The sequence below is a fragment of the Phoca vitulina genome, unplaced genomic scaffold (assembly GCF_004348235.1).
Source record: "Phoca vitulina isolate PV1807 unplaced genomic scaffold, GSC_HSeal_1.0 scaffold30, whole genome shotgun sequence".
NCBI lineage: Eukaryota > Metazoa > Chordata > Mammalia > Carnivora > Phocidae > Phoca > Phoca vitulina.
The window spans coordinates 19,428,342-19,440,996 of NW_022589733.1; the positions used below are offsets into that span (position 1 = coordinate 19,428,342).

Sequence of the window (12,655 nt, forward strand, 5' to 3'; positions counted from 1 at the left end):
TGCGCCGCAAGCACTTCCGGGGCAGAGCACGCGAGGGCGCGCGCACGTGGGGCCGCGGCAGAGAGAGGCGAGCCCCCATCCGTAGGTGAGTTGGGGAATGGGTATGGGAAGCTGGCGGGAGAGAAAGGAATTTGAGTTGTGGGGTGCGGCCTGAGGCCGACGCCGGTGGAGTTCGCAGTTCCCCTTGTGCCTCGGCCTGGTGGGGGCTACTCCGTAGATTGCCGGAGAGTGAAGGGGCGGCGGAGTTCTAGCGCGCGCTTCAGACGCCCTCTTAGCAGGGCCGGGCCGAACGCGCCTGTTCTGCCCATGGGTTCCTAACCTTGAAGGAAGACCAGTGAGGGGCAAACCAGAGTCGGCCCTTCTCTTCGCCGAGTGTGTATGTTTGCGGCGGTGGGGAGGGGATAGTTGACAGATGCCAGACTAAGTCCCGTCGCTTCCTTCCCTTGAGGAGCTCTTGGTTCTGCCTGCCCCATCAGCCTCACTTCCCTAACCTTAGCTTGAGTCTGGAATTTGGAAACTTAGCGTGCTATAAAGTTAGGGAGAAGTGTTCGCTAAAATGCAGATTCCTAGTCTTCCTTCCCCACCCCCATCCTCCCCCCAACCAAGAGATTGGAATTCTGGAGCTGTGGAGTAGGACCCAGAATCCTGCATTTTTATTTTATTTTATTTTTAATTTTTTTTCTTTATTTATTTGAGGGAGAGAGAGAACATGACAGGGGGGAGGGTCAGAGGGGAAAGCGGGGAGCCCGATGTGGGACTCGATCGCGGGACTCAGGATCACGACCTGAGCCCAAGGCAGCGGCCCAACCAACTGAGCCACCCAGGCGCCCCTTCTGCATTTTTATTTATTTATTTTTATTTCTTTTTAAGATTTGTCAGAGCACAAGCAGGGGGAACAGCAGGCTGAGGGAGAAGCAGGCTCCCCACTGAGCAAGGAGCCTGATTTGGGACTCGATCCCAGGACCCTGGGATCATGACCTGAGCCAAAGGCAGACGCTTAACCGACTGAGCCACCCAGGTGTCCCAGAAACCTGTATTTTTTTTTTTAGTGGTTTTTTTTTTTTAATTTTATTTATTTGACGGAGAGACACAGTGAGAGAGGGAACACAAGCAGGGGGAGTGGGAGAGGGAGAAGCAGGCTTCCCGCCGAGCAGGGAGCCCGATAAGGGTCGATCCCAGGACCCTGGGATCATGACCTGAGCTGAAGGCAGATGCTTAACGACTGAGCCACCCAGGCGCCCCAGAATCCTGTATTTTTAAAAAGCATTTTTTCCAGATAATTTTGATGCAGGAGTTCTGCGGACCTGACTTTGAGAGACTGATTTAGGCTGTCAATATTTCTGGCTTCTTGAGAGTGTTAGTGGTGTTTACGCTTCTCTTCACCCCTCTCCCCCCGCCCAGCCCCGGAAACCTCACACACAAAATAGAAAGGAGTACCTTAGCTTCTGCCTCTAATACGACTGGTCAGCACGATGTGCCTCCCTTCCTTTAGGTGCACACTCTCAATTAGAGAACGAGGTTATGTTCAGTCTTATGTCACCCTTCTTTCCCAGAGTACTTTCCTCAGGTAATTGGCAGGATTGTTAGGAGTCTGGGACATGCTCTATATGTTGATCTTTTCGTTTTTAGCTGAAGCATCCTGTGCTTCTGGCGATGGTTTTGTAGATTCTTGTGTGGGGTGTGAAAGCATCATTGGTTAGGTATTTAGAAGTGAACCTCAGTGACATACAGTTGGGCTCTTCCATCCAGGACAGTGATAAGAAATAATACACGTGACATGCTGCTGTTAACATTTAACAATAATGCCTCTTTTTCCCCTCCCCCAGGAATGGGTGAATTTAAGGTCCATCGAGTACGTTTCTTTAATTATGTTCCATCAGGGATCCGCTGTGTGGCTTACAATAACCAGTCAAACAGATTGGCTGTTTCTCGAACAGATGGCACTGTGGAAATTTATAACTTGTCAGCAAACTACTTTCAGGAAAAAGTAAGTCATTTGGAAGCCTGATTCCGTGTTGCTGAGTTAATTTCTTAAGTTCAATTCTACATCTTGTATGTCTTTTATATTCAAAGAGATCAAAAGAGAGTGACTCTCCGGAGTTGTTTAGAACTATGTAATTTGTGTAGTAAATATGCAGTCTCTTGTCTGAGCTCAGAGTTTTGATCTGTGTAATGTCAGAAAGATTCTACCTAGGAGTTGTGGTGGCTCACTGTCATTTGGAAACTGAGGTTTGCTGGATCTTTTGGGCACAACAAAAAGGGAAACTGTCAAGACCATTGCTTTATATCAGTCTCTGCAGTGCTGCAACTTTGGTAAGGTGTCATTTCCTGCTGGGGTCGTCAGGACCCATTTCATTGTTAATTCAGAAAAAACGATGAAACATCTTAGTATCAAACTTTCTGGTGACATGATGGTAGGAAGATGAATTTCTAAGTTCATCTGTCTGAGAGAATGTAGACTTAAATGCCTATATTTGGGAGTAAACGAGGAAAATACTGTTTGGGTGTATGCAGAGGGCTGTTACGGCAGGTTATTTTTCAAAGGCACTGATTACTGATTTCAGGCGCAACAAAATAATTCATTTCACATTTATTGTGTTATGCATCTAGGCAGTGAATGGATGCCTGTGAATGGATGCCTGTGAATGGATAGCTGGATAAATGAATGAATTCAGTGCCCAGCAGCCTAGTACTTGGAATTTAGGCACCCTGCAGTTGTTTCTAAATGAGTGAGTGGCAAATGTTAGGCATTATGACAAGTGTCAGAAGCCCTACGTTGAAGGAGCTCAGTGTCCAGTGGGGGAAATAGGAGTATACAGTTTCCAAACAGTAGGCAAATTTTATGATAAAGCTAAGCACAGACATAAAATCTTAGTGGAGAGTTGCTTTACTCTAAAGATGTGAGTTTATGAATCCTGGAAAGGGATGACTTACTGAGTTGAACCCTGAAGAACCAAGAGTTAAAAAATTGGTCATCACCACAAATAGGTCATATTCTGTACTATGAAAAACGTCCTATGGTACATGCTTGTTGCACTCTGTGATATCTCTTGTCATTTATGATGATTAAAATGATAATAGTTCGTATGTTTGTTTAATGTTTTTCTTCCCCACTGAATTTCAAATTTTATGAAGGGACCATGTCACTGATATTGATGACTGTATTCCCAGCATTTAGCAAGTGCCTAGTACAGAGCCACTCCTGAATTAATAATTGTTTAATGAGTAGTTCAACCATTCTTTACTTAGTATCTCATTTTTTTCTCTCATCTCTTCTTTTCTCAACAATAATAATTCAATCTAGTCTTTCGCTTTCTCCATAGTCCCTTCCCTACTATTGTTAATCATTCTCAGAGCAAGAGTAGGGACTAGGAATAGGAATGAAAATGTTCTTTCTTTCCTTTTTAAGATTTTATGTATTTATTTGAGAGAGCGAGTGCACACGCAAGCAGGGGAGTGGCAGAGGGAGTGAGAGAAGCAGGCTTCCTGCCGAGCAGGGCTCAATCCCAGGACCCTGGTATCATGACCTGAGCCAGAGGCGGACAGACACTTAACAGACTGAGCCACCCAGGTGTCCCGAAAATTAAAATGTTCTCTTCACATTTGACTTTGGCACTTTGGGCAAGCTGCTTAACCCACAAGTACTTGTGTCATTTCAAGTTAAGAGAGGAAAAATTGTACCCACTCAGTCCCTTTCATGCTGAGCAGATATAAGAATAAAATGCCTTGATATGTATGAATACTTTTGTAAGTGTTGAGAAAGCACTTAGAAATCTGAGACTTGAATGAAACGCTGGATTGAGCTGTATTATTATTTTTAAAATGTTTAAGTTTATTCCTTTTTTTTTTTTAATTTAGTTATCTCTACACCCATCCAATGTGGGGCTCAAACTCATGACCCTGAGATCAAGAGTCGTATGCTCTTCTGACTGAGCCAGCCAGGCACCTCCATTTATTTTATTTTTTTAATTTTAATGGTAAAATTGACAGTATAAACAGCATTTATTTAAAGTGTATACATTGGGGTGCCTGGGTGGCTCAGTTGGTCAAGAGTCTGCCTTGGCTGAGGTCATGATCCCAGAGTCCCAGGATCGAGCCCCACATTGGGCTCCCTGCTCAGCGGGGAGTCTGCTTCTCCCTCTCCCTTTCTTCTTCCCCTGGCTCGTGTTCTCTCTCTGTCTCTTTCTCTGAAATAAATAAAATCTTTTTTTTTTTTTTAAGATTTTATTTATTTATTTGACAGAGAGGGGCACAGCAAGAGAGGGAACACAAGCCGGGGGAGTGGGAGAGGGAGAAGCAGTGCTAGATGGGAGCCTGTTGTGGGGCTCCATCCCAGGACCCTGGGATCATGACCTGAGCCGAAGCAGATGCTTAACGACTGAGCCACCCAGGAGCCCCATAAATAAAATCTAAAGTAAAGTCTATACGTTGATAACTTTGACATATATAAGCCTTTGAAACTATCACCCAGTCAAGATAGTTACATTTATTTTTTTAAAACTGTATATGTCAAATATGATTATATATAAACTTTATTCTAATGAAAAGGTTTTGCAGAACAAGTCCTGGAAAGAGAAACAAAACCAACTGTGAGCACCTGGGTGACTCAGTCGATTGGGTATCTGCCTTTGGCTCAGGTCATGATCCTGGAGTCCCAGGATCGAGCCCCACATCGGGTTCCCTGCTCAGCAGGGAGTCTGCTTCTCCCTCTGCCCCTTACACTGCTCGTGTTCTCTCTCTCTCTCTGTCTCTCAAATAAATAAAATATTAAAAAGAAGAAACACAACTGTATAGGTGACTAAAATTTGAATCTAAAAAATGAAAATCTTAATAAACATGATCTTCTGGTAGAACAAAACCCCACACTGGTTATTTCTAGGGAAGTGTTTTAATTTTTACCATGTTACCTGTGAGCACTCATTGCTGCTAGCTGATTAATTCATGGTGAGTTGACAAGTTACTGTGTTTCTGTAGTTTTTTCCAGGTCATGAATCTCGGGCTACAGAAGCTCTGTGTTGGGCAAAAGGACAGCGACTCTTTAGTGCTGGACTCAATGGAGAAATTATCGAGTATGATTTGCAGGCATTAAACATCAAGTATGCCGTGGATGCCTTTGGAGGACCCATTTGGAGCATGGCTATCAGTCCCCATGGTTCTCAGCTTTTGGTCAGTAAGCAAGTATTGGTAATTTAAAGATTTTACTTTTAAGTAATCTCTATACCCAACCTGGGGCTTGAATTCACGACCCTGAGATCAAGAGTCATGCGCTCTACCGACTGAGCCAGCCAGGCACCCCAACTATTAGTAATTTAAAGCAAGATTTCTCTTGTGCTTACGTGAAGTTTCTTCTCTGTGTTCACAGGAGGGTAAAGTTAAATTATATTATGACGTGTAGCAACTCCAATCTGAGGTACATTCCAGCAACCCCAATAAAAGATTGGAGTTGATATTGGGGATTAAAAATCACTTGTCTTGGGGCGCCTGGGTGGCTCAGATGGTTAGGTGTCTGCCTTCGGCTCGGGTCATGATCCCGGGGTCCTGGGATCGAGCCCCACATCGGGTTCCCTGCTGAGCGGGGAGCCTGCTTCTCCCTCTCCCTGTGCCTCTGCCTGCCTTCCCCCCTCCTTGTACCCTCTCTCTCTCTTTCAAATAAAAAAAAAACTTAAAAAAAAACCCTTGTCCTTTTGCATCCTTTCTGCTGCTACTTTGGACCTCATTTATTCATTTATGAAATGAGAGGCTTAGTTTGGTTTAGCATTTCTCAAACTGTACTTTGGAATTGGGAGATGTGGACTCTTTTTTGTTGTATTGTGCTTTATGTTTTATGGTAAATATCATTAGAATATGGTTCGTAGATTCACAACACACTGATGTCTGTTAAAAGTTCTGGGAGGTCCTTCCACAAGTTAACTTACGGAACTATGTTTTACCACAGTGTTTCTCAAAAATTGTTTGAGTGCAGACTGAGAAGACAGCCCCCCTCCCCCCACACACACACTTGTTATCTTAAAATGGGTGCTTCCAGGTACTTCATTTTCTGGGATTCTATGATTCTTGTTTGATTTGCACTAATTTATACAACATCTTGACATGTCTCCATTTAGGTTGTATAGTTAATGGGTATTTTATTTAGGCCATGGGTCTCTAGAAGATATGTGCTGTGAAATCCTACTTCTTTTCCATGTCCTGTACAGGAATTGGGCCACTGATTAGCCTGTTTTCTAGCTAGGACATGAAGGCTGCCAAGAATACACTCTCAGTGTCTTGGTACCAGTAAGTTTTTTCTTCTCTCACATAGTATTTTTCTTTTTCACAGCAAGTGACAGTTTTAGGGAAGAAATGTTTATATTTGTAGAAACATATATTTAGTTATACAAAATGCTTGTTTTCTCTATTTTCTATTTCTCTTTCTGTAATAGGTTGGCTGTGAAGACGGGTCTGTGAAGCTATTTCAAATCACCCCAGACAAAATCCAGTTTGAAAGAAATTTTGATCGGCAGAAAAGTAAGGGTCATTTTTGGTGGGGCAGTGAGTAGCCTTAACAAGAAGTTATGTTTCTGTGCCCCTGGGGATAGGCTATGTTTCCATGTGTCCAAGTACTAGTTTAGCTACATGCTGACTTTACCTATGTATAGGGTATATGCTCGAAGCCATCCCTCACTCAGGCTTTCTTTATCCTGTAGCATAGTTGTGATCGCCTGCTTCAGTATTATAGAAAACCTGAAATCCAAAATAGGAAAGCTAGTGTTTCTGTGTAAGTCACTTTGTTAGTTCTCACTTACTTTCTTTTTGAAGTTTTAATGTTGTGCATAAAGTCTTAAAACTATAATTTTTAAACAATTGCCCCCGTTCCACCTGGACCAGTTGACACTGACTTCTGGAGCAGGGGGTTGGCAAACTTTTTCTGTAAGGATAGCAGGTAGTAAATATTTTAGGTTTATGCTCTGTCAACTCTCTTGTCACATAAAAGTAGCCATAGATAATATTTAAACAAATGGGTATGGCTCTGCTTTGGTAAAACTTTATTTATGAAAACATTTGGTGGGCCTGATTGGTGCTTTGGGCCATAGCTTGCTGATCCTTCTAAAAAATAGTACCTGTCCCCTGTATTGTGTCCATAAGTAATATTTATTATCTGCTAGTTAGATTCCTTTTGATTTGTTTATTTATTTATAAAGATTTTATTTTTTTAAGATTTTATTTATTTATTTTGACAGAGAGTGAGCATAAGAAGGGGGAGTGGGAGAGGGAGAAGCAGGCTCCCCACCGAGCAGGGATCCCGATGTGGGGCTCAGTGCCAGGACCCTGGGATCATGACCTGAGCCGAAGGCAGACGCTTAACTGAGCCACCCAGGCGCCCTATAAAGACTTTAAGTAATCTCCACACCTATCACAGGGCTCAAACATAACCCCGAGGTCAGGAGTCGCATGCTCTACCAATTGAGGCAGCCAGGCTTGGGTGTTTTTTGGGGTTTTTTGTTTGTTTATTTTTATTTTTTTTAAAGATTTTATTTATTTATTTGACAGAGAGAGACACAGCGAGAGAGGACACAAGCAGGGGGAGTGGGAGAAGTAGGCCTCCCGTTGAGCAGGGAGCCCAACTTGGGGCTCGATCCCAGGACCCTGGGATCATGACCTGAGCCGAAGGCAGACGCTTAACGACTGAGCCACCCAGGCGCCCCTGTTCGTTTGTTTTTAATTATTAGAGAGAGAGCACCCGAGCAGAGGCGGGGCAGAGGGAAACGGAGAGAGAGGATCTCAAGCAGACTCCTGACACAGAGCTTGATCTCATGACCCCGAGATCATGACCTGAGCCAAAAATCAAGAGTCTGACTCTCAACCAACTGAGCCACACAGGTGCCCCTTGGGTGTTCTTTTTTAATTACAAAGGTAATACAATGCTTATCCAAAATCTGTGTGTTTAGCCAAGTGTGAAGAGAAAATAAGTATCTCTTCTGCTTAGTCAGCAACATTTTGGAACTAATCTAGGCATTTTTGTATATTCATATAAACAAATATACAGGAGTTCTTGTGCTTGTTTTTTCACTTGGTGTATCACAGATATCCTTCCATGTCAATCATGCCAGTCTGCATGGCGTTCCATTTTATGGTGTTCCGTAATTTATTTAACCAAACTCCTATTGATGGGTATTGATTTTTTTTTTTTTACTACTACAGTCAGCAGCAGTGTGTATTCCAGTATACATAGTTTTGAACGCTCCTGCAAGTATTTCTCCTTGTTTAATTCCCAGTGCAATTGCTGAGCCAAATATGCACATTTAAATTTTGTTAGGTTAGTAACAGATCACCCACAAAAAGTGGTGTTTCTTTACCCTCCTGTCGACCATTTCTGCATTATTAAAGTAATATTAAGTACTTCATTATGGGTTCCAAGGCAGAGTTGTTCCTCATCTGTTATAAAACGGTTCTTCACCAGCGTGCAGTAGATGAGAGCTAAGATTGTAGAACACTAACCCTGTAGGTAATTGTCAAAGGTGAACTCAGTTACCTCTCACTGTATATTTATGTGTATGTCCCTTTCTTTTTTGTTGTGCAACTCCCAAGGTCGCATCCTGAGTCTCAGCTGGCATCCCTCCGGTACCCACGTTGCGGCTGGCTCCATAGACTACATCAGTGTGTTTGATGTCAAATCAGGTGACTGTTTCTCTAAGTTCATTTGGGCTGTGGGTCTTGTTGGTCAGATTCACATTGGTGGTTTTCAAAACCTTGAGCCTTTGTGCTTTCAGTGACCTTTAGGGCCTAACCTCATTAACCTTCTGAGATGTTAGCTATGAATTTCACTCCTTTCTTGCATTGCTGCTGCTGCTTTTGGGAGAATCCGGGTTATTCGGTGGGATACCTAGGTTTTATCTAGTAAGAGTTCACCCTTGAGCAATACGATATATGCCACAAGTGACCAGTTAGAATATCTATTTATATATACCAGACGTTGGTAAAAGGTGTCTCTCTTTGAGGAACATAAGGACTTGGTAGCATGATTGGTGAGGCATGAGATCAGAAAGGTAGAGAACCATATACTTTCTCTATTCTTGGCCTGCAGAATTGGCTTACGGAATCCTTCAGTGATGAGACTGAGTTCAGCTTGTTAGGTGGGCCCATCTAAATGGGAAGTAAAACAGGTCAGGTTTGTCTCGTTTTTCTTTTTCCTCCATGCTTAAGCAAAATTTTTTATTGTTATCTGTTATACATGCATAGTCAAAGAACTCCTTGAGGCTTGTTACAAAGAAGCAGGAGTCCCCCTATCGCCCTTCTCTCCTCAAAGGCAGTCATCTGTAACTCTTAGCTAATTTCTTTGATGTTTACCCCCACTTATGTACAGGTACATATATGTATACGTTTGTATGTATATATCTGTCTCATTGATTCATCCTCAAATTCTTCCAGTTGTATAAATGAGGTTCAGATAGATCTGATTTTCTTTCTACCACTTTTATCTTCTTGAATGATTCTCTCCCCAGAGCCTTCTGACCTCCAGTCTAGTGTACCAGTTTCTGGCCCTGCTATACCTCTGTAGGTCTTGAACACTGATTTCTCAGTCATTCCGTGGATCTCCTTTGCTTCTCTCTCAGGTAGAATCCCCTGTGTCCATTCACTTTCCTGGTTTATTCCTTTGTTTGGTGGATCATGAGAAGGGGTTCATGAGAATTCTAGGTCAGAAATTATTTTCCCTTAGAATTTTGAAGTCATGGCTCCATTGTCTTCAGCTTCGAGTATTATTATAAGCTCTGATGCCATTCTGGGAGAAGATCTTTTGTATAGGTTTTCTGGTTTGTTTTTACAAGGAGCTTTTAGGATCTTGTCCTTACTGTTCTGAAATGTAATAATTAGGTTTCTTGATGTGTGGATCCGTTAACATCAATCGTATTAGACATTTGGTAGATTATTTTAATCAAAAAACCCAGTTTTCAGTTCTGGGGTAAATTTTTTTCTGTTTTTAAGATTTATTTCACAGCACGCTCAAGAGAGTGCACAAGCAGAGGGAGCAGCAGGTAGAGGGAAAGGGAGAAGCAGGCTCCCCGCTGAGCAAGGAGCCGACACGGGGCTCGATCCCAGGACCCTGGGATCATGACCTGAGCCAAAGGCAGACGTTTACCCAACTGAGCCACCCAGGTACCCCCCCTTTTTTTTAAGATTGATTTGTTTTTTTTTTAAAGAGCACAGTGGGGAGGGGCAGAGGGAGAGAAAGAGAGTGTCCCAAGTCGACTCCAAGCTGGGTGCAGAGCCTGATACAGGGCTCATTCCCAGGACCTGAGCTGAAACCAAGAGTCTGACGCTTAACCAACTGCACCACCCAGGTGCCCCTCAGCTCTGGAGGAAATTTTTTTTTTTTTTTAAAGATTTTATTTATTTATTTGACACAGAGAGAGAGAGACAGCTAGAGAGGGAATACAGGGGGAGTGGGAGAGGGAGAAGCAGGCTCATGGCTGAGCAGAGAGCCCGATGTGGGGCTCTGGAGAAAATTCTTAAATTATTTGGTAAAGGAGGTTCTCTCCATTTTCTCTTTCTGAAATTTTACTATTTGGATGTTGGCTCTTCTACTATTCTTATCTTTTCCCCCTTCTTATTTTTCATATCTTTGACTTTTTATTCTGCTTCCTGGGAGCTTATCTTTATTTTTATCTTTCATTTACTTATTTATTTAGATTTTATTATTTTTTTTAAGATTTTATTTATTTGAGAGAGAGCACAAACAAGAGAGCACACGCAGGGGGAGAGGGAGAAGCAGACGCCCTGCCGAGCAGGGACCCTGATGCAGGGCTCAACCCAGGACCCTGGGATCATGACCTGAGCTAAGGCAGCTGCTTAACAGGCTGAGCCACTCAGGCCTAGATTTTATTTTTAAGCAATTGCTACATCCAGTGTGGGACTCCAACTCAAAATCCCGAGATCAAGAGTCACATGTTCCACCGACTGAGCCTGCTAGGCACCCCTTGTCTTTATCTGTAAATCCTGTTACTGAGTTTCTCATTTCTGCCATTTCCAAAGCTCTTTTTTGTTTCCTGAGTGTTCTTTTTTATAGCGTTTTTTGTTTCATTATATATGGACTTCTCTTTCTAAGGTTATTCAGGATATTTGTCAGGTATTCTTCACTCTTGCTCTGTTTTCTCCCTGGTATTTTTTTTTTCTAGTAGTCTCTCTGGCCTCCACCTTTCATATTCCAGCTTTGCTCACATGTCTGATGATAACTTTACTTACCACGGGAGTAGATATGCTTATTCCTCATAGGTTTCACTGAAGAATGATCTGGCTGGAATCTTAGTTTGGGGAACCCCCAAAGACATTGGCTTTTTGGATCTTTTTTCTTGTACTGGTCATATTTCCCAGAATTGTGTTTTATTCTCCTGCCTGGTGATAATAAGCCCAGTCATCAGCACTCTGGGAAGAAAACTGGTGTTCTGAACATTCAGTTAATAAATTTTCACTCTATTTTCCATATAATAATCCCACCCTCGGTTGTGCCTGATCTCTCTCTCCAGAGAATGAATCTCCATTCTTGTTTGAGGTGAAGTTTGGGAGTTGCTTGGCTTTTTAGTTAGGGGATAGTTATCTGAAGGATCTGTAAGTTTCTAAGCATACTTTCAACCAATTTCTCTTTTTAGTTCCACTTTCACTTTTTCCAGAGTTTTTGGGGTCACCACAGTTCTGAGTCTTCTGAGGATTTCATGGTATAAATTAAGTGGCTTCTTGGTTTTCCCCACTGTTGACTTGGGACTTAGTTTCAGGGCTCTGCTACGTCAGTTACTACTCCATGTTTTCTTTTTCATTCCCAACATTTTATCAACTATTGTCTTCTCTTCCTTTTCTGTGGGGTTTTAGAAAAGAGCCAAGTGTAATACGCATTGCTTTTAGGCAGTTTTAAGTGAAGTCTCAAATGTCTCCTTTCAATTTCACCTCCTCCCCCCCCCCCCAAAATTTCTGTCTCCAACCAGCCCTCCCCCCTCTCCCCCACAGTCTTTAGGTAACCATTTTTGTGTTTTGAGACAGTTCACCATAACTACTATTTACTGGCTGTTTGTGGTCTGTGCTCAGACAGCTAACTTAATAGATGCCTACCACAGGCAGGTTTTGAAGACAAAAGAAGTAAGTACCATTCAAATTTGGGCTTTTCTTATTTTTCAGGGAGTGCTGTTCATAAGATGCTGGTGGATAGGCAGTATATGAGTGTGTCTCAGCGGAAGTGTATCATATGGGGCGTGGCCTTCTTGTCTGATGGCACTGTCATAAGTGTGGACTCTGCTGGGAAGGTGCAGTTCTGGGACTCCGCTACTGGGACGCTTGTGAAGAGCCATCTCATTGCCAGTGCTGATGTGCAGTCCATTGCAGTATCTGATGTGAGTATGGTCCCTGTTTTGAGCAGTTCCTGTACAACCTGGGGGCTGAGTAGAGGAGGCTGTGTCAGTGATGTGGCACAAACAGTGTTCCCTAATCCCCAGTGTCTTATGCAGGGAGATGAGTTTAGGAGAATGCACCTTAAACCCACATAATTTCTTTGAACGCTCTTACTCTCCTAACAACTAGTTAGAGAATATTCTCTAGAATATTAGTTAGCAGAGAGGTTTTCTTCACACGCTCCCCACCCCCAGTTAATCCAGTCTGATTTAGATAGGCCACAGGGACCCTAGAAGAATCTTGA

The 12,655-nt window shown here is 42.8% G+C and overlaps 1 protein-coding gene across 2 annotated transcripts in view; it reads left to right on the forward strand.

The window, feature by feature from the left end:
• The first annotated feature begins 25 nt into the window (after window positions 1-25).
• Window positions 26-12,655, forward strand: part of UTP4 (UTP4 small subunit processome component) — a 34,638-nt gene continuing 22,008 nt past the window's right edge. The window contains exons 1-6 of one of the 2 annotated variants that reach the window (XM_032424460.1): window positions 26-85; window positions 1,827-1,987; window positions 4,975-5,166; window positions 6,420-6,504; window positions 8,566-8,655; window positions 12,142-12,353. In XM_032424460.1, the coding sequence (XP_032280351.1) occupies window positions 1,829-1,987; window positions 4,975-5,166; window positions 6,420-6,504; window positions 8,566-8,655; window positions 12,142-12,353 (738 nt within the window). In that variant the 5' untranslated portion in view covers window positions 26-85; window positions 1,827-1,828. Of the gene's footprint in view, window positions 86-229; window positions 377-1,826; window positions 1,988-4,974; window positions 5,167-6,419; window positions 6,505-8,565; window positions 8,656-12,141; window positions 12,354-12,655 lie in introns of those variants that run through there. The other variant, XM_032424461.1, reaches the window with a different exon arrangement.